General features: G+C 52.7%; 2 protein-coding genes across 5 annotated transcripts; both read right to left on the bottom strand.

Moving 5' to 3' along the window:
* Positions 1-823: 823 nt before the first annotated feature.
* On the bottom strand, positions 824-8555 carry ANKRD23 (ankyrin repeat domain 23). Its single transcript, XM_003908993.4, has 9 exons — positions 7703-8555; positions 6104-6250; positions 5814-5939; positions 4422-4547; positions 4075-4173; positions 3887-3985; positions 3651-3749; positions 3382-3480; positions 824-3299 (listed from the first exon to the last, which is right to left on the bottom strand). The coding sequence occupies exons 1-9, from the start codon at positions 7727-7729 to the stop codon at positions 3204-3206; spliced, it is 918 nt and encodes a 305-aa protein (XP_003909042.1). The 5' UTR covers positions 7730-8555; the 3' UTR covers positions 824-3203.
* Positions 6137-25257, bottom strand: ANKRD39 (ankyrin repeat domain 39). Of its 4 annotated transcripts, XM_021925067.2 has the most exons (6): positions 25056-25227; positions 19141-19188; positions 18910-19013; positions 17968-18171; positions 12837-13012; positions 11808-11917 (listed from the first exon to the last, which is right to left on the bottom strand). In XM_021925067.2, the coding sequence occupies exons 1-5, from the start codon at positions 25153-25155 to the stop codon at positions 12869-12871; spliced, it is 600 nt and encodes a 199-aa protein (XP_021780759.1). In that variant the 5' UTR covers positions 25156-25227; the 3' UTR covers positions 11808-11917; positions 12837-12868. The 4 variants fall into 4 exon arrangements, with proteins under 4 accessions (XP_021780761.1, XP_021780759.1, XP_021780760.1 ...); XM_021925069.1 differs by lacking the exons at positions 11808-11917; positions 19141-19188 and adding an exon at positions 6137-6250 and having other exon boundaries at positions 25056-25257; XM_021925068.2 differs by lacking the exon at positions 11808-11917 and having other exon boundaries at positions 12603-13012.
* Positions 25258-26317: the final 1060 nt, after the last annotated feature.

The following is a 26317-nucleotide window of genomic DNA, read 5'->3' as shown; positions in this document are numbered from 1 at the left end:
CCTCAGCCTCCCAAATTACTACAATTACAGATGTGGGCCACTGTGCCCGGCCATCTTTTCACCCTCTTGGGGTTTTATACAGAGCAAAAGTTTTCAGTTTTGATAAAGTCCACTTTACTGATTTTTCCTTTATAGACTGTTGCTTTTAGTGTTGCATTTAAGAACTCTACGTAAGGCCGGGCGCGGTGGCTCAAGCCTGTAATCCCAGCACTTTGGGAGGCCGAGACGGGCGGATCATGAGGTCAGGAGATGGAGACCATCCTGGCTAACACGGTGAAACCCCGTCTCTACTAAAAAATACAAAAAAACTAGCCGGGCGAGGTGGCGGGCGCCTGTAGTCCCAGCTACTCGGGAGGCTGAGGCAGGAGAATGGCGGGAACCCGGGAGGCGGAGCTTGCAGTGAGCTGAGATCGCGCCACTGCACTCCAGCCTGGGCAACAGAGCGAGACTCCATCTCAAAAAAAAAAAAAAAAAAAAAAACCCTATGTAGTCTTAGATCCCAAAGGTTGTCTGTTTTTCCCTAAAAGTTTTATAGTTTTACATTTAAGTATGTATGTGAGCCATGTTAGTTTTTGTATAATGTGTAAGACTTAGGCTAAAGTTCTTTTTTTTAGTGTATCGTTTTCCAGCTGCTCCAGCACCGTTTGTTGAAAGGTTGTCCTTCCTCCATTGAATTACTTTTGCACCTTAAAGTCAGCTGGGCATATTTGTGTGGTCCTGTTCCCATCATGTTCTTGGCTTTGTCAATGTGTGTGTCTGTCCCTCTGCCAGCATTGCACTCTTGGTTCACATAGCTATATAGTAGATCTTGAAATCAGGTGGACAGATTCCTCTTCTCACTTTATTCTTTTTCAAAATATTTTTGCTATAAATTTTTATACAGATTTTAGAATAACCTTGTCTACATCTACAAAACATCTTTGAGGATTTTGATAGGAACTGCATTCAACCTGTATGTTAATCTGAGGAGAATTGATATCTTTACTCTATTGTGTCTAACAATCCGTGTACATGGCATGTCTATTTAAATCTTTGATTTCATCATGTTTTGTAATTTTCAGCATACAAGTCCTTGCCTATTTTGTTAGATTTAAACCTAAGTATTTCACTTTTTAAGCAATTGTTAACAGTACATATTTTGAACTTTTGTGTCTATATGTTCATTTCCAGGAGGTAGAAACAGGTTTTGTGTGTTTATCTTGCACCTGAGATTTGCTGGACTCCCTAGGTGTCTGCTTTCTATAGATTCGTAGGATTTCCCACATAGACAAGCATGGCCTCTGCATGAGAATACCTGGATCCTCCCCTCAGGGCTTCTGACTTAGGGTGTGGACATCAGGACTTTTTAAACCTTCCTGGTGATTCTGACTAGCAGCTGAGGTGGAGAACCACTGCTCTCTGACCTTGTCGTCAGCGAGCAGAGATGCATTAAGCACAAGAGCCTAGTGCTAGGACCCCGCATCCTGCCCACTCTGCACTCCTTCCGCTTGCTGCCGGCCAGCATGGCTACCAGGCCTGGGCCCCAGCAGACAGTCCCTGGTGATTGAAGCATGGGCTCCTCTCAGCCCAGGAAAGACAACTAGGCTGTAATGGATAGCCCGTTTTAATGAACAGAAGGTACTGATCGGTATAAAAAGGGGTGTTTGTCACTGAGGTGTCCTCATTTCTAGATGAGGATTTGTCTTCTCCGTGGTCTTGAACGCCTGCTTCGCCGTGGCACCAGCGTCTGGTGCACGCTGGCTCTGTCGCCACAGGGCAGGAGCTGCTCATGGAAAGGTATGTGCCCCGAGTGTGGAGCACTGGTCAGCTTTTCCACTACGTAACAACAGCCTTGTTGTGGGCCTGAGAAGGCCACCAAAGGCAGACTTAAAAAGAAGCATGGCCAAATGCCTATCAGCCCGGTACCTAATGTAACCCGGGACCCATGTGAGGGAGGCTGAGCCTTCACCTTTCAGCCCTTCCCTCAGCACATGGTTCTCAGTTTAGGGCAGAGCTTGCTAAGATTCACTTTCTGGCGTTCAGGGGCCCAGCCCCGCCAGCAGTACAGGTCTACACCGGTGTAATCTGAAACGTACAGACAGCGGAAAAGGAAGAAGTCTAGGGAGCTTGGGTCCTCAGACCACCAGAGAGCAGGGAAGGGATGGGAAGGGCCGGCGCGGGGCGGGGGGAGGGCTTCACCTCCCCCTGCTTCCCTGTGGGCTGGGTTCAGAGTCCCTCAGTGTCCTGGCCTCAGGTGGGATCAAGCAGGGTGGGTGCAGCTGCAGGGTTCCAGGCAAGAGCTCAAGCTCCAGTACCAGGGACATAAGAGCCTCAGGCAAACGGGTTACGGGCCACCGCCCCAAGAGTTGAGTGGGCCACAAGCAATCCCTGGTGCCCAGGCACTTCCCCATGAGCGCCGCCTGCAGGCGACAGTGTGCCAGGCCGGCCTGACCAGGGCCAGTGCACCGTGGGTGCAAGGCTTCTCAAATACGTGCTCCAGCTCATCAGTCTTAGGACTTCTGAGGCAACCTAGTGGGTCCTGGACTTCTGTCGCTATGGGGCCTCAAACCTGTTGAGACCTCAGACGGCCAGAACCCACCTCCAGAGTCCTTACGACCAACGTTGTCTGGAGCTGCTCCAGACACTGCCAGGGTTGCTACTGACAGGAATGGGATCCCCGGAGAAAGCCTTGCCCATGGGCATCCACCAGCTGCAGACAGGCCCGGACCCTGCACGGCCTGCCTGGGCTGCCCCTTGTACATCCTGGATGGCATCTGCCGGCCCCAGGCTGAGTCCCCACCCACAGAGCCTGGCCCTGGGGAGAGCAAGGCAAGCCCCTAACCTGGGACAAGTGGACACTGAGGATTCCTAGACCCAGCTCCGGGTGGCTCCAGCCTGGGACTGCTCCCTTCGGGCTCCGGTCTTGGCCCTCACTCTCCTCCCCTTCTTGGCCCTCGTCTGGACCCGCGCTTTCCGCTGCCTCGTGGTCCTCTGCTCCAGCCCTGGGAGGGAACGCGGCTCCCCTGACAGTCGAAGCCAGGGAGGCCCCTCCCTCTGCCTGCTGGGCCCGGTGCCACCACTCAGTTCTGCAAGGGCTGCTGAGGAGGCACAGACCCCAGAGGCAGGAACCGGGGCTGAGGGCAGGAACCACAGAGGCGCAGGCGCGGAGGCGGGGCACGGGATGGAATGGTGGCAGGTGCGCAAGGCCCGGGCTGCGGTCAGGGTCAGCACCGGGTGCGGGGATGCGCCACGTGGGCCTGCAGGGCCTCCCGGATGCTGCGCTGCCAGTCTCGAGCCAGCTGCACCGGGGTCACGGAGGCCTGGGAACAACGGTGTGGGTCAGTCCCCTGCAGGCGCTCCACCCGCCCTCAGGACAGGAGCCAGGGCTGCGCCCACACTCACCGCGTTCCGCACCCCCAGCTCGGCCCCGTAGAGCAGCAGCAGCTTCATGGCTTTGTAGCTGCCATGCCGCACGGCCTCGTGCAGAGCCGTGTCCCCTTCCTGCTGAGAAGGCAGGCGGTCAAGCTCCTGTGTCTGCGTGCTGCCCTCCTCATGCGGGCAGGTCAGGGCTGCCGTCCCCGAGCACACAGCACCTCTGGTCCCGGCCGGGGCTCCTCAGTCCCTGCCCCTCTGGAGCTCCCAAGTGGGAAAAGACCAAGCGCCTGCCTTACCTTATCCTGTGCGTTCAGGTGGGCGCCACACTCGATGAGGTGCTCCAGGCAGTCGGGGTGCCGGGTGCGTACTGCCACATGCAGGGGGGTGCTCCCAATCTGAGAGAAGTGGGGGTCAGTGCTGGGTGTGGATTGGCGAGCCCTGCCCAACCCACGGGACTACACGTGCTCTCTTCTCCAGGAACAGCGGCTGCTCCTGTGTTCCGGACAGGCCCCCAAAGCACCGTGCCCCTCACCTTGTCCCGGGCGTTGACCCGGGCTCCCTGGTTAAGCAACTGTTTGAGGATGTCCAGATGTCCTCCGCGGCAGGCCCAGAACACGGGTGTCCTGTCCAGCTGCAAAACAAAAGCACCCAAGCACTCAGAGCTGCTGGGATGCGAAACCGGCCGTGGACCAGAGGCTGGGCCTTTTTCCCCATCCTTACCAAGTCCCGCGCGTCCACGGTGGCACCTGCCGCCAGCAGCTTGTTCACCAGCTGGCTGTGACCCTTCAGACAGGCCCAGTGCAAGGCGGTGCGGTGGAGCTGGGGGCAGAGATGGGAGATTAGGCAGAGGGAGTGCAGCTAACCCTGGAGACCCCATGCCGTCCCCTTCCCAGGGCCAGGTCCCTGAATGGAATTGCTGCTTCCTCCCCGCCCTCTGGAGGCATCACTGGATTCATGCCCATGAAAGTGAAAATCCCTGTAGCCTCCTAGGCCAGGACTTGAACACACTGAAGGCAGCGCTCCTGCAGCTGCAGCTGCTGCCAGCCGACTCACCCCACCTGTGCTACCTTGTCATGGGCACTGGGGTCCCCTCCGTCTGTCAGGTATTTGTCAATCAGGGACTCCTGGTTCTCAGCAGCTGCCTTCAGGAACATCTCCAGGTCCACAGGCTCGGCCTGGGCCTGGGGCTGTGGCTGGGTCAGTTGAAGATAAGACCAAATCACTCCTGAAGGCCGCAGGTGCCCAAGAGGTCACAGCTCCACCAGCCTGGCCCACGGGTCCCACGCAGCCGACCGAGGAACACTGCCGGCTTGTACCAATGCAGTTTCTTATTCTAATCCCACCCCAGGAGATTGAATAGACTGTGTGTGTGTGAGTGTGTGTGTTATGGATTGACTTGTATCTCCCCAAGATTCATGTGAAGTCCTAACCCCAGGTACCTCAGAATGTGACCTTATTTGGAAACAGAGTCACTGAGGATGGAATTAGTTCAAGATGAGGTCACGCCGCAGTACGGTGGGTCCCTCACTGGTACGACTTGTGTTAAGGTGGGCTCTAATCCAGTGTGACTGGTGTCACGAAAGGGGACATGTGGGCCGTGTGCAGTGGCTCACGGCTGTAATCCCAGCACTTTGGGAGGCTGAGGCTGGAGCGCAGTGGCGCAATCTTGGATCATTGCAAGCTCCACCTCCCAGGTTCACACCATTCTCCTGCCTCAGCCTCCCAAGTAGCTGGGACTACAGGTGCCCGCCACCATGCCCGGCTAATCACCTCCTGATCATGAGGTCAGGAGATCGAGACCATCCTGGCTAACACGGTGAAACCCCATCTCTACTAAAAAATACAAAAAATTAGCCGGGCGTTGTGGCGGGCATCTGTAGTCTCAGCTACTTGGGAGGCTGAGGCAGGAGAATGGCGTAAACCCGGGAGGCGGAGCGTGCAGTGAGCCGAGATCGCACCACTGCACTCCAGCCTGGGCGACAGAGCGAGACTCCGTCTCAAAAACAAAAAAGGGGTGGGGGGACACGTGGACACAGGCGTGCACACGGGCAGAACACTCAGCGAACATGAAGACAAGAGTCTAGGAACGCCAAAGATCACCAGCATCCACCAGAAGCCGGAGAGGCACGAAGGGATTTCCCTCCCTGCCCTCAGAGGGAACCAGCCTCGCCAACCCTCCCTGCCCTCAGAGGGAACCAGCCTCGCCAACACCTTCCTCTCAGCCTTCCAGCCCCTAGGACTGCGAGGTGACAACACACCTGCTGTTGAGGCTGTCCGGGCTGTGGGGCTTTGTTATGGCATCCCTGGCGGACACATCCCCGGGGCTCTGGAATGGATTTCAGGGGCTCCCCAGGTGCCGGCTGTGTGGTCCTGGCCTGCAGTGCCCACTCCTCCCCAAGCCCTCCCTCTGGAACTGGAGCCCTGGCGTCGGCATGCCCCAGCCCCGACCTCCCACTCACCTTAACCAGGGGCTCGGGTTTCCTGGGGGGGACTCTGTGTCTCAGTCGCTTTTTCCGTCTTTGAACCAAGTTTTCCAAGTCAGCCAGGTTATCCAGATTAAATCTGGAACTGTTAAATCTTTCAAGCTGGGGCAGAAGACAAGACCGTGCCAGTCACCAGCCGCTGGTCAAGATCTCTCTGCCCTGCCGACAGCAGACACCAGCTGCCCAGGCTGCCCCACCAGAGTCCCTCCAGGCCTCACTGCTCAGCCAGCCTCAGGGATTAGCCCCCGCCCCTGCCCCTCTCTCACTTTCTTCTTCTTCTCTTCTTCCAATTTCAGCTTCTCCCGGGCCACAGCCTCTTGGGGGCCCCTCCTCCAGTCAGTAGGCCAGGCTCCAGGGTCAGGAAGTCCATGTCCAAATCCCAACACCTTCCCTTCAACTCTCTCTCCACTTACCTGTAGGAACAGGATATGAGTACCGAGTTGGGAAAACTGGAGGAGCCCTTAGAAAGCAGAGCTGTGGAGTACCAGGGAGCTGTCTGCTAAGGGCGAATGTCACAAGGCTGCTGCCCGGGATGGGAGTCGGCCTCAAAGCCCCAGCGGTCCAGAGTGCTGGCCAGCTCCCTCACCCCGTGGGTGCTGCTTGCTCTGCAACCATGGCATCGGCTGACACCGTGTCAGCCGATACCCGATCCCCGCCTACCCTGCTCCTGTCAGCAGGAACACAGCTGGGGGGACATGAGGCCACAATCTATTTATACTGCTGGGCGTGTGCCCAGATAGCCTCAGGGCAGATGACACCTTAGCTTCCCCCATGTTGTTGTCCTTAAGATTCCTCCCAGATCATACTGACTGCCACCTGACTCCAAGCTCAGAGGGACAGAGGAGAAGCCCCCGCCGGGTAAAATTCTAAATGCCTCGGTTCAGTTATCGGCTCCTTTTGAAGCTACATTTAAGCTCAAACACTTTTAGGCACTTGCCTAATGAGCTGGGAAGGTTGTGAGTTATTGGGGCCTGTGCCTGGGGCAAAGCCTGTAGCAAACATCCATGCTTCCTCCCACTGCCCCCACCTCAGGAGTTCTGGAGGAATCAGCATGTGGGGAAAGAACAGGCTGGAATGATAGGGTAACAGATCCTAGGACTTTCCAGCCAGGTAGAACCATATTTCTTCTAAAGAACTCTAGCAACCTAACACTTCCCTGCCATTTGCCTCCCAGCAGAGGCTGCACCAGGCTGGGGTCTCCAGCCCAGAAGGGCTTGCTGGGCCTCACACCCTCCAGGCCCCTCCTCACCCAAACCGACATCCCTAAGCATCACTGTCTCTCACTGCCCAGGGAGCGCAAGAGCACCTTCCCCATCCCCAAGGCAGCCAGGCCCTCTGCCATTTCCAGAGCAACAACTATCATGGTGCTTAAGCTGAGCTACCACCACCATGGCGACCACCACGGCTACACTCGCATCTTCCAAAGTAACCTGCATTTCCTGTTCCTCTTTCGCCATCACCATCCATCCAGGGCAAAACTCACTGAACTCAAGGATTTTCATGTCTTCTTTCCCACTGATGTCCCTCTTGTTCCCTATCCCCCCCCCCACCTCCCATGAGAACCGAGCAGACACACCAGAAAGAACTGCACGCCCAGCCGGCTGTGGTGAGACACGCTTGGAGTCCCAGCTACTCAGGAGGCCCCGGTGGGAGGATCGCTTGAGCCTGGGACTTCAAGGCCAGCCTGGGCAACCTAGCAAGACTCCATTTCAAAAAATACCGATTTTTATAAAAGAAATGCATGCTTCCTTGCACCTAAGACTTGACCCTCACACCACAGAAAGAAGCTGCCAGCCCTCCTCTAGCCAGTCTCCTCCTGTCCAGCCGGTCCCAGGGTGCCTCCCACCTCCGTCCCACATCCTTACCAACTGCTGAATGCTGATGAAGTCCATGGTCCCCCCTGTTCCTTACACCCCCCAGTGAGAAGAGCTGAACTGCTCAGCCCTTTATAGGAGCGCCTGGGGGTGGGCGGGGGTGGACAGAGGACTGGCCCAGGGGCTTGCACCTGGGCCGGATGACTCTGGGACTCTGTCACACCAACCAAAATACCAGTCTGGGAATGCAGCCCACTGGGGAAAGGAAAAGGAGCTGTTTGGACATGAGTTGGCTACATTCTCGGACACCCACTCCTGCACCTCTGCCATGCCCCGCACCTACTCAGGGGCCATTTAACCAACATGCTGCTAGCGCAGATTGGGGTGAAATGTGTTCCCCTCTCCTAAGTTTAGATGCCACTCCTGAAGCAAGCCCAGCCTGGCCTCCATGTTGTAGGGCTGGCTGCCTGCGAACCTGAAAGCCCAGCCTGGGTGGCTGAGCAAGGAGACTGGAAACCTGAAGGGGTGGTCAGGAGGGGCAGGAGCGGCCAGCCTACAGCCTCAGCCCTTGTGGTGGCCACGCGAGGAAACCGTGATCTCCCAACTTGCAGTTTCAAGGCTGCCCTTCCCTGTGCTGTGGGTTTCTTGCCCTCGGGCTCCCCCGCTCCTCCCCCAGCGCTCTGAGAGCACATGGCAGCTGCCCCAGCCCTGGATTCAAGCCTGGCGCCTGTCCTCCGGCCTCTGGAAGTCCTCCGCGCCCTTCCATAGGCCCCTACCAGACGCTCTCCGGGGACGAAGCGTGCCCTTCCAGCCACAGGAAAGGGCAGACTGAGCCGCGCCAGGTCCCGGGATGGAATAGTAACCATGAAATCCAGCCGCAGAGCAATGTGCCTCAAGTCACCAGTCACCATTTCTTTTTTTTTTTTTTTTTGAGACGGAGTCTCGCTCTGTCGCCCGGCCTGGAGTGCAGTGGCGCGATCTCGGCTCACTGCAAGCTCCGCCTCCCGGGTTCCCGCCATTCTCCTGCCTCAGCCTCCCGAGTAGCTGGGACTACAGGCGCCGGCCACCTCACCCGGCTAGTTTTTTCGTATTTTTTAGTAGAGACGGGGTTTCACCGTGTTAGCCAGGATGGTCTCGATCTCCTGACCTCGTGATCCGCCCGTCTCGGCCTCCCAAAGTGCTGGGATTACAGGCTTGAGCCACCGCGCCCGGCCACCAGTCACCATTTCTAATTCTCAGGAAGCCAGGCATGCCCTTCACCCAGCTGGACCTTGAACTCCGCCTTGGCCTTTGCAAGGAAATCAGCCAGTAAAGAAGACCCCAGAATCACAGCAGCCTGAGCAGAGAAGACCAGGGCACGGGAGGGAGAACCGCGGCCAAGGACGGCCACAGGCCCCAGATGGCTGCCCAGCTCCCAAAGAACTGGCCTCTGAGAAGGGCTTCCACATCTTCAGAGAACTCAGGGAAAGGCAGAGCTTTCTTAGAAAACTCAGTTCTTGACCCGGTGCAGTGGCTCACGCCTGTAATCCCAGCACTTTGGGAGGCCGAGACGGGCGGATCACGAGGTCAAGAGATCGAGACCATCCTGGCCCACATGGTGAAACCCCGTCTACTAAAAATACAAAAAACTAGCCGGGCGAGGTGGTGGCGCCTGTAGTCCCAGCTACTCGGGAGGCTGAGGCAGGAGAATGGCGTGAACCCGGGAGGCGGAGGTTGCAGTGAGCTGAGATCGCGCCACTGCACTCCAGCCTGGCGACACAGCGAGACTCTGTCTGAAGAAAAAAAACAAAAAAGAAAAGAAAACTCAGTTATTTTTCTTTCTTTTTTTTTTTCTTTTTAGATGGAATCTCACTCTGTTGCCCAGGCTAGAGTGCAGTGGCACGATCTCAGCTCACTGCAACCTCCGCCTCCTGGGTTCAAGCAATTCTCCTGCTTCAGCCTCCCGAGTAGCTGGGATTACAGGCACCCACCACTATGCCCAGCTAATTTTTGATATTTTTAGTAGAGACGGGGTTTCACCATGTTGGCCAGGCTGGTCTTGAACTCCTGACCTCATGATTCGGCCGCCTCAGCCTCCCAGAGTGCCGGGATTACAGGCTTGGGCCATCGCGCCCAGCCAAAAACTTAGTTCTTAGGCTAAATTTCGGGTGCTTTTCTCAGACAAAGGTGTTCCTTGCTTTTTTTTTCTCTTTGAGATGGAGTTTCGCTCTTGTTGCCCAGGCTGGAGTGCAATGGCACGATCTTGGCTCACTGCAACTTCCACCTCCCGGGTTCAAGTGATTCTCCTGCCCCAGCCTCCCAAGTAGTTGGGGTTACAGGCGAGTGCCACCACCCTGGCTAATTTTGTATTTTTAGTAGAGATGGGGTTTCTCCATGTTGGTCAGGCTGGTCTCGAACTCCCGACCTCAGGTGACGCCCAGCCTCTTCCTTGCTTTTGGTTATGAGGAGGAAAAGAGTCATTTAAAATGATGGCAAAGGGGCTGGGCGTGGTGGCTCACGCCTGGAATGCCAGTACTCTGGGAGGCTAAGGCGGGCAGATCACCTGAGGTCAAGAGTTCGAGACCAGCCTGGCCAACATGGTGAAACCCCGTCTCTACTAAAAATATAAAAATTAGCCAGATGCCTGTAGCCCCAGCTACTTGGGAGGCTGAAGCACGAGAATCACTTGATCCCAGAAGGTGGAGGCTGTGGTGACCCAAAATCACACCACTGCACTCCAGCCTGGATGACAGAGTGAGACTCGGTCTCAAAAAAAAGTAAAATGAGTGCAAAAAACCAAGAAAAAGTAAGGCTGGCCACCACTGTCCACTCCAACTCACAAACGCCCCTCAGCCCGCGGCACTGGAGGAGCGTCGTTTTACACCCACAAGCTTCAGGGAAATTCTCAATAGAAAACCCATTGGTTGTCTCATATGACTGGTATTAACTCTGACTTAAAAGAAAGAAAGACTTTGGGAGGCCGAGGCGGGCGGATCACAAGGTCAGGAGATCAAGACCACGGTGAAACCCCGTCTCTACCACAAACACAAAAAGTTAGCCGGGCGCGGTGGCGGGCTCCTGTAGTCCCAGCTACTCGGGAGGCTGAGGCAGGAGAATGGCGTCAACCCGGGAGGCGGAGCTTGCAGTGAGCCGAGATCGCGCCACTGCACTCCAGCCTGGGGGACAGAGCGAGACTCAGTCTCAAAAAAGAAAAAAAAAAAGAAAAGAAAGAAAGAAAGAAAGAAAAAAAGCCAGAAACAGTATGTTGAACAAGAAAGGAAAAAACATTCCTTATAAAAAGTTCAAACATAAATAGAAGGCTCAGGACCTCCTTGACTCCCTCTCTTGCCACACGGCCCAGGAGAAACCACAGCTGGCAGTTAACAGCCCCTCTCCTGCTTCTGCTCTGTGCATTTTGTGGATGCACATCCACATTTTTCTTTTGAGACAGGGTCTCACTCTGTTGCCCAGGCTGGAGTGCAATGGTGCAATCTCAGCTCACTGCAACCTCCACCTCCCGGGTTCAAGCGATTCTCCTGCCTCAGCCTCCAGAGTGGTTGGGATTACAGGCACCTGCCACCACATCCAGCTATTTTTTGTATTTTTAGTAGAGACAGGGTTTTACTGTGTTAACCAGGATGGTCTGGAACTCCTGACCTTAGGTGATCCTCCTGCCTCGGCCTCCCAAAGTGCTGGGCTTACAGGTGTGAGCCATCGCTCCTGGCCTACATCCACTTATAGATCCATACATTTATACCTGATCTTAGCCAAAAGGCTGAGAGGCGATCACATTCTACAGACATGTTCTGTGCGAAGAACTGTGGACACGAGCAGCACTCTCCTGTCAGCACACCGTGTTCTGCTGCACAGCAGAGACCTTGGATCTGCAGAACTCCACCCTCCCTATCAGAAGGAGTCGGTTCTCTCTCTGTCTTTTTTTTTTTTTTGAGACGGACTCTCGCTGTGTCACCCAGGCTGGAGTGAGCAGCACGATCTCGGCTCACTGCAAACTCCGCCTCCCGGGTTCCCACCATTCCCCTGCCTCAGCCTCCCGAGTAGCTGGGACTACAGGTGCCCGCCACCACGCCCGGCTAATTTTTCTGTATTTTTAGTAGAGACGGGGTTTTACCGTGTTAGCCAGGATGGTCTCGATCTCCTGACCTCGTGATCCACCCACCTCGGCCTCCCAAAGTGCGGGGATTACAGGCGTGAGCCACCGCGCCCAGTGGTTCTCTCTTTTTTTTAACGTTGCACTCCATGCTCCAATGCACATATTTGTAAATGCTCCTGTAAATAAACATCTTTGTAACCATGGAAGAACATCTCTCTAATAGCTACACAGAAATCAAAGTATTGGCTCTGCTCATTTAAATTTAAATAGATACTGTCAAACTGCCATCTACAGTGACTGTACCAATCCCCATGAATGGACATCAAGAAACAGAGCATAAAAGACAAAAAGGGAAAAAATTGAATGTACATCTATAGAACAAAGGATCAGGATCTAGAACAGAAACTCTCCTGTGATGAAGCAGCATTTCTGAAACTGGCATGGGTAGGCGGCTCACAGCAGACACAGGCGCTCAACCTCACTGTAGCCAGCAACGAAAAACGAAACAGCACTTTTTTCCTGTGGGACTGCCGCCACGAATGGAATCGTGGTATATGAGCAAAGTGCTGATGAGGCGCTGGGGAAGCGGGCCTCCCTCAGGCTGCCTGCTGCGTGCCAGGCCCTCTCTCGAGGGCTCTCCCTGTGCGCACTCACCTCGTCCCACAGCGACTCTGAGGCAGGCCCTATGAAAACCACTCCCTGTACAGAAGAGGAAACAGAGGGGCAGACAGCTAAAGTGACTTTTCCCAAGGACATTCAGCTAGAAAGCAGCTTCTCACATAGTCCCTATTTTCTTCTAATACTTACATAGTTTTGTGTTTTTATATTTAGATATTTAATCTTGTAATTTATCTCTGTGTGTGGGATGAGGTAAGGATATAACTTTATTTTTCTCCAAATGAATAGATGTCTCATACGAACTAATTTAGAATATGATCATCTGCCCAGGCTTAAACACTTTTAGCCACACCAGATCTACTCCCTCGCTTCCAGAGTGACCAGACTGGGGCTCTTCCTGGGTCGTCTGGTCTCATTTCCCTGCCCAGCAGCATGGATGCTGACCAAGGCAGGGGCATGGAGAACTGGTCTGTGTACCCTTTAAAGGCAGCTGGAGACAGGGTGGCGGCTCAGCTGGACAGCAGGTCCCGCAGGTCACTGTTGCAGGGCAGCAGGTCACATGCTAGCCGTGCCTTTCGGTCCCGGACGGCCTTCAGGGCTGGGCTGTGTTGCAGGAGGAGGGAGCAGATGTCCCCGTGACCCCTCTCAGCAGCCTGTGGAGAGAAAGGCTGGAATCAAAGGGCATACCCCGCACTGGGCTCTGCTCCTTCTTGTTCCACTTTCAGGGCCTTCTTCCTTCTAAAAAAGAGGCCTCTCGGGGTGCGGTGGCTCACGCCTGTAATCCCAGCACTTTGGGAGGCCGAGGTAGGCGGATCACTAGGTCAGGAGTTCGAGACCAGCCTGACATGGTGAAACCCCATCTTTACTAAAAATACAAAAATCAGCCGAGTGTGGTGGCACGTGCCTGTAATCCCAGCTACTCAGGAGACTGAGGCAAGAGAATCACTTGAACCCGGGAGGCGGAGTTTGCAGTGAGCCGAGATCGCGCCATTACACTCCAGCCTGGCCAACAGAGCGAGACTCCAACTCAAAAAAAAAAAAAAAAAGAGGCCTCATGGAAACAGAGACACGGCTGTTTGAGTAGATTTCTTCTAATTCCTACCAAATCCCAATGACTTTATACTGATCTGTGGAGTATCCCAGTGCCATTCTCACAGTTAGCCTGAGTTTTTCTTTCTTGTGTCCTTTCCGAACTGTCTTTGGCCAGACCTACACATTAAAAACGAATACAGCACCTTGTATCTCCAGGCATCGCTCACAAGCCTGCACACATCACCTACAGGGTGCTGTGCACTGTGGGCACAGGAGGCACCAGACATGGCTCCCACCCTTTAGGAACTTTTATTCATTTATTTTCTTGTATTTTTTAATTTTTACTTTGCGTTTTAGAGACAGGGTCTCACTCTGTCGGCCAGGCTGGAGGTCAGTAGTTTGCGTTTGAGAGACAGGGTCTCACTCTGTTGGCCAGGCTGGAGTTCAGTAGTGCCATTATAGCTCATTGTAGTCTGCAACTCCTGAGCTCAAACGATCCTCCTGCCCCAGCCTCCCAAGCAGCTGAGATGACATGAGATTACAGGCGGGCACCACTACACTTAGCTAAACTTTTTTTTAAAAATTATTTATTTTGAATTTTTAAAAATGGAGACAGGGCGGGTGCAGTGGCTCATGCCTGTAATCCCACTTTGGGAGGCTGAGGTGGGCAGATCACTTGAGGTCAGGAGTTCGAGACTAGCCTGGCCAACATGGTGAGACCTCACCTCTACTAAAAATACAGAAATTAGCCAGGCGTGGTGGCATGTGCTTGTCATCCCAGCTACTCGCGAGGCTGAGGCATGAGAATCGCTTGAACCTGGGAGGCAGAGGTTGCAGTGAGCCGAGATCATGCCACTGCACTCCAGCCTGGGCGACAAAGCGAGACTCCATCTCAAAAAATAAAAATAAAAATAAATAGAGACAGGGTCTTGCCATGTTGCCCAGGCCGGTCTCGAGCTCCTGGACTCAAGCTATCCTCCCACCTCAGCCTCCCAAAGTGCTGGGATTAACGGCATGAGCCAAAGTTCCTGGACAGGAAATTCTGAGACAGGCAGGGAAAGACTGAGGCCTAGTTTCCTGTGTTCTCTTCTTCTAAGGTAGAAACCCCAATCCGGATGCCAGTTTCTAACCTACCTCCTCCAAAAAATAATAGAGTTAAGTTGATCTACATGGATTATCTTATTTAACTTTCACAATAGCCCTCACAGGCAACAATCATCATTATTCCCATTTTACAGATGAAGAAATTTAGGCTTAATAAATGGCTTGCCCAAAGCCACAGGGCTAACGTGGCCACCTGAGATTCTAAACCAGGTTTGCCTGGACTCTTAATAACTCTGTGAACCACTATGATTTCCTACTCCTCCCAACAGACAAATTGATAGACTCCAGGGGCTTTTGAGAGGTATCAAAATTAACACTAGTGGCAACCACCCTCCCAAATTTGAATCCAAATGTTTACTCAGCTGGTCCTCCTGAGTAGACACAAAGCTCTCAATTCTGCTGCCTTAATTCAGGCAGTGGGATGTTGTCAGCAGTTGTGAGATGCATCCCAAATAATGTTTACAAAAAATAAAATATGAATGTTTGCGAATTGTTTTAAAAGACACATACACAGGCCGGGTGCTGTGGCTCATGCCTGTAATCCCAGAACTTTGGGAGGCCGAGGCAGGTGGATCACCTGAGGTCAGGAGTTCGAGACCAGCCTAGCCAATACGGTGAAACTCTGTCTCTACTAAAAATACAAAAAATTAACCCGGCATGGTGGTGCGTGCCTGTAATCCCAGCTACTTGAGAGGCTGAGGCAGGAGAATCACCTGAACCCGGGAGGCAGAGGTTGCAGTGAGCTGAGATTGTGCCACTGCACTCCAGCCTGGGCAACAGGAGACTCTATCTCAAAAAAACAAAACAAAACAAAAGCAAAAACATAATAAAGAAAAATGCACATATCTCACATTTGCATTATCTGCGTGACAGAAAAAGGGACGGAGATGCACCTAACTACGGTAACACCAGCCAGGTATACCCCCAACAGCATCCTGGCTGTTTACATCCGTCATGTGAGTTGTAGCAGTAAAATGTCTGAGCAACATCATTAAGAACAATCTGTCTATCCAATTGGCAAGGATTTAAAAAAAAACCCAACATTCAGCTGTTCACTCAGCATGTATTCACTGGGCACCTGTGCTAAGTACCAAGCCTGCAATGTTTTTTTGGGTTTTTTTTGAGACGGGATATCTCTGTGTCACCCAGGCTGGAGCCCAGTGGCACGATCTCAGCTCACTAGAGCCTCCACCCCCCGGATTCAAGTGATTCTCATGCCTCAGTCTCCCAAGTAGCTGGAATTACAGGTGTGTGCCACTACACCTGGCCTTTTTTTTTTTTTTTTTTTTGAGACGGAGTTTCGCTCTTGTTGCCCAGGCTGGAGTGCAAGGGTGCAGTCTCGGCCCACTGCAACCTCCACCTCCCGGGTTCAAGTGATTCTCCTGCTTCAGCCTCCCGAGTAGCTGTGATTACATGCACGTGCTACCACACCTGCCTAATTTTGTATTTTTAGTGGAGACGGGGTTTCTCCATGTTGGCCATGCTGGTCTTGAACTCCTGACCTCAGATGATCTGCCCGCCTCAGCCTCCCAAAGTGCTGGGATTACAGGTGTGAGCTACCATGCCCGGCCTAATTTTTGTATTGTTAGTAGAGATGGGTTTTGCCACGTTGCCCAGGCTGGCCTCGAACTCCTGGACTCAAGCAGTCAGCCTGCCGTGGCCTCCCAAAGTGCTGGGATTCCAGGTGTGAGCTTTGCGCGCAGCCCAGCTACAACAATTTAAACAGGGCAAAGCCCCAGCTGTTTCTACTGAGACACGCAGACCCCACACAGGGTATTCCAGGGGTAGAGGAATTAGGAAAAGTTAAGTCCATGGTACGTACAGCTAGGCATACATCCAATGTCTAGGGATCAGGAAAGGCTCTCGCGGGGTGTGATATATAAGCCGAGATCCACAAAACAGGGTAGAAACAAGTCAGATAAAAAACGCGAGGGCAGAGGTACCCAGACAGGGGATAAGTCATTACATATGGCTCTAGGGGGACAGAGTAGTAGGTTCCAGAAAATTAAAATGGCTGGATGTGGTAGCTCACACCTGTAATCCCAACACTTTGGGAGGACTGCTTGGGCTCAGGAGTCGAGGATAGTGACAGACTCTGTCTCTACTACTAATAATGATTATTTTAAAAGCCTGGGCAATGTGGTGAAGCTGTTTTTACAAAAATTAGCCAGGCATGGTGGCATGTGCCTGTAGTGCCAGCTACTTGGGAGGCTGAGGTGGGAGCATTGCTTGAGCCCAGGAGGTCGAGGCTACAAGTGAGCTGTGATCGTGCCAGTGTACTCCAGCCTGGGTGAAAAAGTGAGACCCTGTCTCTAAAATAAAATAAAATAAAATAGCCGGTCATGGTGGTGCAGGCATGTATAGTCCCAGCTACTCAGGAGGCTGAGGTGGGAGGATCACTCAAGCCCAGGAAGTCAGGGCTGCAGTGGGCTGTAATCATGCCACTGCACTCCAACCTGGGTGACAGAGCGAGAGCCTGTCTTAAAAAAAAAAAAAAAAGAAGAAGAAGAAAAAAGAAAAATGATTAGTAGGGCCTCTGAGTGCAACACACCAGGGGATAAGAGCTCAGGAGAAAACTGGAGGGGTGGGGAAAAAAGACAAAAAAGACAAAAATAAAATAAAAAAAAAAAAAAACTGGAGAAGGGAACAGGTGCGAACCCCAGGAAACCTTCACAATAACTCACAGACCTGGAGAAAGCAAAGCCTCAAGGACTCCAAGTGGGGGCGTGGCATGAGCAGAACTGCTTTAAACCATCGCTCCAGGAGAAAATCAAAGGGGCAAGAGGGGACTAGATTTACACACATATATGATTTACACACATATGCCACACATGCACAGACCACCTCTCAAAGGTGCCTGCAAACTCAGTAAAGTGGCCGAGCAGGGTAGCTCACACCTGCAATCTCAGCACTTAGGGAGGCAGAGGCAGGAGGATCAGTTGAGCCCAGGAGTCTGAGACCAGCCTGGGCAACACAGTGAGACCCCATTCCTCACAAAAAAGGAAAAACAATCGGTAAAGTGAATGCCTCAAAGGATGGGCCTAGAAGGCTGAGGGATGAGGAGCTGGGTGGGAGGGAACCTCGCTTTCATGGCATGCCCTTGTTGACTCTTCAGATTGTTCACCATGTGTAGGTATTTCCAGCTAGAAAAGAGTTTAATTAAATGATCACTCCAGCCAACATACAGCAAGTGGACTACAGGGACAGGAGTTTCAGAAAACTATATGGAGAAGGCTGCATGCCATGTCTCTAAGGGAAAGAAAACTAAAGCGCCACAGTACATTTTAATTTACACGCTCAGAAAAAAAGGCTGGAGAATTATCCATTAGTCCTAAAGTGATGACAGATGAGCAAGGGGATTACAAATGATTTTAATTGTCTTCTCTCTGATTTCCTGTTTTCCCCATGTTTTCTACATGAACATGTTATCACTTCAAGGAAACAACATTTGTGGAAGGGGGAATGGGCCCACCTTATGCAGACTGGTCATGCCGTCGTCATCCACCACCCTGGGGTTGGACCCATGTGATAGCAGGAGCTGTGCGATTTCAGTGTGCCCGCAGTAGCTGGCTCGGTGCAGAGCAGTGGCACCCCCGTGGGTCTGGGCATCACACTTAGCTCCGTTTTCCAGCAGGAATTGGCACACAGCATAGTGCCCATTGCGGCTGGCATAGTGCTGCAGGAAACAGAGACCGAGATCAGATGGGAGAAGCCAGGCAGGGGACAATGGTGGTGGAGAGGTGAGAGCATGCCCCCCCTGCAGTGAGGGGCCTGGAGTCATCTCAGGTTCCACCCCCAGCAGTCGTGTGACCTGGGCAAGCTTCTGCATGCCTAACCTGAGTTTATTCAACTGAAAAATGGGGAAAATGATCATTCCTATCTCACAGAATTGTTACGAAAATAAAACTAAATCATTGGCTGGGTGCAGTGGCTCACATCTATAATCCCAGCACTTTGGGAAGCTGAGGCAGGTGGATCACCTGAAGTCAGGAGTTCGAGACCAGCCTGGCCAACATGGTGAAAACCCATCTGTACTAAAAATACAAAAATTAGCTGGATGTGGTGGCAAGTACCTGTAGTCCCAGCTACTTGGGAGGCTAAGGCAGGAGAATCGCTTGAACCTGGGAGGCGGAGGTTGCAGTGAGCTGAGATCACGTCACTGTACTCCAACCTGGGTAATAGAGCGAGACGGCATCTCAAAACAAAACAAAACAAAACCTAAATCACTGATGTAAAGCTCTCACACTAATTTAAAAAATCCAGGTTCACATGATGCTTAAAAAGAGAAATGTTGCTGGAAGAGAAGAAAGGGAGGGAGGAGGTAAAAGTTAACCATTGATCCCCCTCCTCATAGAGCAGGTGTCTCCTGAGTTAATGCTTCTGTCTCCTGACCCTGTGCTCCTCTTTAGCTCACCAGTGCAGTGTAGCCGGCTGAGTCGGGCTGACTCGGGTCCTCAGCCTTCTGGATTAAATGCTTCACTCGGCCCAGGTCTCCATTCAGGGCTGCCGACCAGATTCCTGCAGAAAGTCAACCAAAGGACCGAATGATGCTGATGACTGGGAGTTTCAGTGCTTGCTCTGCCTCGTGACCTCAGTTTTCTTGTCTATAAAGTGAAGAATATTCATCCCTTCAACAAATACCAACCGAGCACCTCCTCTGTGTTGAGGTTTGTTCTGAATGCTGGTGACTTAGCTGTGAACAAGACAGACAGGGGCACGTCTCATGAGGACAGTAGAACTGGGTGGACACAGACATCTCCATCCCACTTCTAACACAGCAGTGCTGGATGAAGTAATGTTTAAAATGTTTGGATCTAGAGTGAAATTCAGGTCGGGCTGGGATTACAGGCACCCACCAATACGCCCGGCTAATTTTTTGTATTTTTGGTAGAGACAGGGTTTCACCATGTTGGTTAGGCTGGTCTTGAACTCCTGACCTCAAGTGATCCACCTCCCTCGGCCTCCCAAAGTGCTGGGATTACAGGCGTGAGCCACTGTGCCCGGCCAGAAACAACTTTTTAAAAATATCGGCCGGGCGCGGTGGCTCATGCCTGTAATCCCAGCACTTTGGGAGGCCAAGGCGGGCGGATCATGAGGTCAGGAGATTGAGACCATCCTGGCTAACATGGTGAAAACCTGTCTCTACTAAAAATACAAAAAATTAGCTGGGCGAGGTGGCGGTGCCTGTGGTCCCAGCTACTCGGTGGCTGAGGCAGGAGAATGGTGGGAACCCGGGAGGCGGAGCTTTCAGTGAGCCGAGACTGCGCCACTGCACTCCAGTCTGGGCGACAGAGCGAGACTCCGTTTCAAAATAAATAAATAAAATAAAATAAAATAAATATATGTAATGACGCCTCCAGAAGCTGCCGAGACAGTGTGACAATCTCCCACAGAAGAGAATCTCCCTGGTGAGCACAAAAACTGAAAGTCGCAAAACAAGAAGCAATCTGCTGCCCTAAGAGACAATCAGCAAATACAGGTGAGATGAGGGGGATTTGGGGAGTTCAGGGTGGCGTGGCCACAGACAACAAGCAGCAAATGCAAGTGGGAACACGCCTCCAAAGTGAGCCATTATTGCGCAATCCAAAAAAGGCCTTTTAACAACAACATTGAAGGCGTTCACAGAGACAAAGGGATAGAATCCACAAATCAACAGAACATGAGGAAAAACAAAACGGCCAGATCTGAAACAGGAAAGCTGATAAATTAAAAAACAGACTCACTGAAACAAAGCAACAATAGATGGGTCAAAGAGTACTGCAGACCCAGTCAAAGAGAATTCGTGATTTGGAATTCACCCAAAATGCAGTACAGAATGATAAACAGAAAAATATTATGGTGACTTATATATACATATGTATATATATATATCTTTTTTTTTTTTTTTTTTTTTTTGAGACGGAGTCTCGCTCTGTCGCCAGGCTGGAGTGCAGTGGCACAATCTTGGCTCACTGCAAGCTCCACCTCCCAGGTTCAAGTGATTGTCCTGCCTCAACCTCCTTAGTAGCTGGGATTACAGGCACAGGCCACCAAGCCCGGATAACTTTTTTTTTTTTTTTTTTTTTGAGGTGGAGTCTCGCTCTGTCTCCCAGGCTGGAGTGCAGTGGTGGATTCTCAGCTCACTGCAAGCTCCACCTCCCGGGTTCACGCCATTCTCCTGCCTTAGCCTCCCGAGTAGCTGGGACTACAGGCGCCTGCCATCACGTCCGGCTAATTTTTTTGTATTTTTAGTAGAGACGGGGTTTCACCGTGTTAGTCAGGATGGTCTCGATCTCCTGACCTTGTGATCCGCCCGTCTCGGCCTCCCAAAGTGCTGGAATTAAGGCGTGAGCCACCGCGCCCGGCCCAAGCCCGGATAATTTTTATATTTTTAGTAGAGACGGGGTTTCACCATCTTGGCCAGGCTGGTCTCAAACTCCTGACCTTGTGATCCACCCACCTCAGCCTCCCAAAGTGCTAGGATTACAGGCGTGAGCCACCACACCCGGCCAGTCAATGATATTTTTAATGTGCCACTAAATTCGGTTTGATACTATTTTTATTGAGGATTTTTAAATCTATGTTCATTAGGGATATTGGCCTATGGGGTTTTTTTTGTTGTGTTGCAGAAAAATATTAAAGAGTGGTAAAGAAACATGGAAGACAATGTACCAACATATATCTAATAGAAGTTCAAAAAAGGCTGGGCGCGGTGGCTCACGCCTGTAATCCCGGCACTTTGGGAGGCCGAGGCGGGCAGATCACTTGAGGTCAGGAGTTCAAGACTAGCCTGGCAAACATGGTAAAACCCCATCTCTACTAAATATACAAAAAAATTACCCGGGCATGGTGGTGAGGGCCTGTAATCCCAGCTACTCGGGAGGCTGAGGCAGAACTGCTTGAACCCAGGAAGCAGTGGTTGCTTTTCTTGAGACTCCATCTCAAAAAAAAAAAAAGTAAAAAAAAAAAAAAGAGACAGAGGAACTGGATACAATGGGAGAAGAGGCATAATACATACAGGCACAATAAAATGGAAAGGAAAATAAACCCAGAAAGTCGGTATGACTTGAAAAAAAAAAAAAATTCACACAACAGGCTGGGCATGGTGGCTCATGCCTATAATCCTCATCATTTTGGGAGGCTGAGGAAGGAGGATCGCTTGAGACCAGGAATCCAAGACCAGCCTAAGCAACATAGTGAGACCTTGTCTCTGAAAAAAATTAAAAATAAAAAAAGTCCACAAAACAAAATAGATAAGCATCTTTTCCACATGTAGGAAATAGATAATAAATCAGTAAGCAAACAAAATAATGTAAGATTGTAAAGGCTAAGCACAGTGGCTCACGCCTGTAATCCCAGCACTTTGGGAGGCCAAGGTGGGTGGATCACCTGAGGTCAGGAGTTTGAGACCAGCCTGGCCAACATGGTGAAATCTCGTCTCTACTAAAAACACAAAATTAGCCAGGCGTGGTGGCAGGCACCTGTAATCCCAGCCACTCGGTAGGGCTGAGGGAGGAAAATCACTTGAACCTGGGAGGCAGAGGTTGCAGTGAGCCGAGATTGCGCCACTGCACTCCAGCCTGGATGACAAGAGCAAAACTCAGTCTCAAAAAAAAAGTAAATTTTTATAAAATGTATTAAAGTTAATATTATTTGTAGGAGAGGTGATATTCCTATGTTATTAAGTCTTCCCAACCAAGAACATGTACCTTTTCTTTTAAGATAGTCTTTTTTTTTTTTTTGAGACGGAGTCTCGCTCTGCCGCCCAGGCTGGAGTGCAGTGGCCGGATCTCAGCTCACTGCAAGCTCCGCCTCCTGGGTTCACGCCAATTCCTACCTCAAGCCCTCCAGGTAACGGGACTACAGAGCCCGCCACTTTCTTTAGCCCGGCTAGTTTTAGCCTTTTTTAGTGAGACAGGGTTTCACCCCGTGTTAGCCAGGATGGTCTCGATCTCCCTGACCTTGTGATCCGCCATCTAGCCTCCCAAAGGCCACAGATTACAGGCGTGAGCCACCTTGACCTTTTTTTTTTGAGACAGGTCGCTCTGTTACAGGCTGGAGTGCAGTGGCGGCTGGATCCGGCTCACCACGATCCCGTCTCCTGGGTTCCATGTCTCCTACCTCAGCCTCCGGGCAGCTGAATTTCAGAGCCTACACCATGCGGCTAGTTTTTGCAGCCGATATTTTGCAGCGAGGTTTCACCCGTGTTAGCCAGGATGGTCTCGATCTCCGGCCTGGTGATCCGCCCGCCTCCAGCCTCCCAAAGTGCTGGGATTGCAGTCTTGAGACTACGGCGCCCGGCCTTTTTGTTTTTACTTTTTTTTTTTTTTTTTTTTTTGAGGCCGGTCTGTCTGTCTACAAGCTGCGATTGTGGCGGATCTCAGCTCACTGCAAGCTCCGCCTCCCGGGTTCGCCATTCCTCTCAGCCCCTCCGGGTAGCTGGGTTTGGCGCCCGCCACCTCGCCGGCTAGTTTTTTTTGTATTTTTAGTAGAGAGCCCGAGGGGTTTTAAGTGTTAAGCCAGGATGGTCTCGATCTCCTGACCCTCGTGATCCAGCCGATCTCGGCCTCCCAAAGAGATGCTGGGATTACAGGCTTGAGCCACCGCGCCCGGCTGTTTTTACTTTTAAAAATTTTATTGCATATATGAGTTTTACAACACAATGTTATGGGATACATATGGGCAGTAAAAGGGTTACTACAGCGAAGCAGATTAACAAATCTCTAGTGAAGTGGATCCACAAATCTCACACAGTTTCTTTTATTGGTGACAAAAGTACCTAAAATTGGCTTATCAAACACACTCTTGCCATTAATGTTTTAAAGAATGTATTTGTTTGTCTTCACACAAAAAATGAGGAAATTGTTTGCAGTAAAAATTGGTTTTTATGAAAGCAAGATGCTGGGCGCGGTGGTTCACGCCTGTAATCCCAGCACTTTGGGAGGCCAAGGTGGGCGGATCATGAGGTCAGGAGTTCTGAGACCAGCCTGACCAATATGGTGAAACCCGTCTTTACTAAAAATACAAAAACTAGCCGAGCATGGTAGCACACGCCTGTAATCCCAGATACTCAGGAGAGTAGAAGAATCACTTGAACCCAGGAGGCGGAGGTTGCAGTGAGCCAAGATTGCGCTACTGCTCCCCAGCCTGAACAAAAGAGGGAGATTCCGTCTCAAAAAAACAAAACAAACAAGCAAAATGATGGATACATCAGAGTAACTGGCCTAACTTTGGATAACGCAATGTTTACTTCTTAACAGCACTATTGACATTTATGGGCCGGATGATTACTGTAGGGAGCTGTCCTGTGTGTTGTACCATGTATATAGCATCTCTTGTCTCTACCTACTACACACCTGTAGCACCCTCCCGCCTGTGACAACCCAAAATGTCTCCAGACATTCCCCAAGTCCCTTAAAGGGCAGAACTGTCCCCAGTTGAGAACTACGGTGTTTAGGGAGGGTTTCTGAGGAGATGGCATTGGAGCTGGGATCTGAAGAAAAGCATCAGCTAGCTTAACGGTTGTAGGAAGTTCATTCGAAGGAGACGGGACAACAAGTCCAATGGCCTTCACTCAGGAAAAGGTCTTGCATATTTGAGACACCAAAACAAGACTAGTGTGGCTGCGGCGTAGTGACTGGGAGAAGAAAAGCACGAGAAATAAAATGAGGGAGAGAAGTAGAGGCGGCAGGGGTGGGTCTACAGAGCTTTGTAGGCCATAACAAGGAATGATCTGATTTCTAATATTCAAAAAGCCGCTCTGGCTGCTATGTGAGAGTAGAAAACCCTGTAGGAGGGCAATCGTGGGAGCGGAAAGACCCTCTGAGGCAACCACTTCAGCAGTGCAGAGGACAGTGGTCGGAGGGGCGGAGGGAAGTGGGCAGGTGCCAGAACCATGGTAAAGGAAGGGTTCCATGAGAAAGCTTGCACAGCAGTGGCAATCGAGGGCTGCATCCGCACGTGTAGACGACACAGCACAGTAGCACAATGGTTCCCAACACTCAGAAGAAGCACCTTGCTTTCCCGCCTTCCTCCGTTCCTATTGCCACCATAATCTCTGTATAATCTGGGCCAAACGTGTTACCTCTCTGGGTCCCACAGATGAGATACCGTGCCCTGCCTCGAAGGATGCCCGTGCGAAGTTCTTGCCATCTCTAAAGCATGCAGGCTGCCTGGCACCCGGGGCCAAACAAGGGCCAGTGCCCTCCTTCACCGCGCAGCCCCTAGGCCTGCAGCCCCTCAGGGGGGTGCAATGCCCCAGGTGCAGATTCTGCCCCCCCGCCCCTCTCTCCCACTCCTGAGCAGGCTTGCGTCTCCCAGGGGAGGTCGTCCCCCGCCACTCGGGAGGGTTATGGAAACCAGTGTCTCGGCTTCCCCGCCGCCCGCGAAACAGGTGTCTGCTGGCTGAGCTAGTGAGAGGCCCTGGCAGGCTCTCAGTACGCGGGAACCACGAGTCCCGCCCGCCCTCCCGCACCAGGCCCCAAGCTCTCGGGGCCCAGTTCACCCGCCTCTCCTCGGCCCCGCGCCTCCTCCTTGGGCCGGGGCCTGGGGAGAGCCACCAGGGCCGCGCGGCTGCCTCACCCCTCTCGAAGTCCATCTCCTCCAGCGTCTGCTGTACGCCGAGCACCGCGCTGGGCTGCGAGCAGCAGGGCCCATCCGCGCAGGGCCGCGGCGTCGCCATCACGGCCCCGGCGCCAGCCGACCTGCCCCGGGTCTCACGCGCGGCCTCGGCGGGAGGGGCGGACGCAGGGCCCGCCCCGCGTCCCGGATCTGGCTGCTTGGCGTCCGCGGCTGTCGTCCTAGTCCCGCCTCCTCGCCAAAACCGACCAATCAAACGCCTAGGCCTTAGCTCGAGAACCAATTGCAGAGGTAGGGCGGGGCTTGTTGCGCCGGGCCATGCCCCGAGGCGGCCGCGCGAGGGCGTCAGAGGCTAAGCGGAGGCGCTGGGTTCCGGGAGCGGCGCGCCGCGGGAGCGCCTTTAGGCCGCCTGGCCTTGCCGGGTGTGGGGATGAGGCGGCTGGGTCCGGTCGGGAGCTTTCCAGTTACCTTCGCCATGACCCAGCCCTCCAGCGACCTCTCTGACTCCTCTCTTTACCGCCCCTAGTCCCGCCGGGCCGCTAGGGCAGGGAGGCGCCACACGCTCTGCGGTCTCTTTTTTTTTTTTTTGAGACCGAGTCTGGCTCTGTCACCCAGGCTGGCGTGCAGTGGCGCGATCTCGGATCACTGCAGCCTCCGCCTCCCGGGTTCAAGCGATTCTCCTGCGTCATACTCCTGAGTAGCTGGGACTACAAGCGCCCGCCACCACGCCTGGCTAATTTTTTGTAATTTTAGTAGAGACGGGGTTTCACCGTGTTAGCCAGGATGGTCTCGATCTCTTGACCTCGTGATCCGCCCGCCTCGGCCTCCCGGAGTGCTGGGATTACAGGCTTGAGCCACCGCGCCGGGGCGCGCTCCGCGGTCTTTACTCCCTCTTCCTGGCACTACCCCGGGCCAAGGCCGACTGCCCCAAGGCAGCGGCAAAGTGACGGCTGGAAAGGCCTGGTCCCCGTACCCCGCTCTTCCTTACAACTCCAGCAAGGGGCAGGTGGCCACAACTTGTCCTGCCTGTAGCTCCACCTCGAGGGCAGGGGCAGGGCCTTGGTTTGTGTAGAACCCCCTGGCCCCACAGTGGGCGCCGAGTTTACCGAATCGGTCTTCATGATCAAAACCCTGTGGGCGGCCTTCTGCAGACCGTGCACCCGCGCAGCGTGCTCCTCAGCGGACCCCAGCCTTCTCAATTCCCAGTTAAAACCCAGGCAGCTGCCTGCTCAAGCCACGATCAAGTGTGCAGGGGAGACCTCACT

This window comes from Papio anubis, chromosome 14 (assembly GCF_008728515.1).
Source record: "Papio anubis isolate 15944 chromosome 14, Panubis1.0, whole genome shotgun sequence".
Lineage (NCBI taxonomy): Eukaryota > Metazoa > Chordata > Mammalia > Primates > Cercopithecidae > Papio > Papio anubis.
Note: the sequence above shows the minus strand (reverse complement) of the source record. Positions and strands in the feature narration are given on the sequence as shown.

What these genes read in the sequence shown, in the direction of transcription:
- ANKRD39 (XM_021925067.2), bottom strand. Translation starts at nt 25,155, where the DNA reads ATGGCGACGCCGCGGCCCTGCGCGGATGGGCCCTGCTGCTCGCAGCCC. An exon ending in CAGCCGGCTACACTGCACTG is followed by an intron (nt 18,172 to 18,909) that starts GTGAGCTAAAGA and finishes TGTTTCCTGCAG; the next exon opens with CACTATGCCAGCCGCAATGG. An exon ending in GCATGACCAGTCTGCATAAG is followed by an intron (nt 13,013 to 17,967) that starts GTGGGCCCATTC and finishes TTCTCTCCACAG; the next exon opens with GCTGCTGAGAGGGGTCACGG.
- ANKRD23 (XM_003908993.4), bottom strand. Translation starts at nt 7,729, where the DNA reads ATGGACTTCATCAGCATTCAGCAGTTG. An exon ending in TCATCAGCATTCAGCAGTTG is followed by an intron (nt 6,251 to 7,702) that starts GTAAGGATGTGG and finishes CTGTTCCTACAG; the next exon opens with GTAAGTGGAGAGAGAGTTGA. An exon ending in AACCCGAGCCCCTGGTTAAG is followed by an intron (nt 4,548 to 5,813) that starts GTGAGTGGGAGG and finishes CAACTGACCCAG; the next exon opens with CCACAGCCCCAGGCCCAGGC.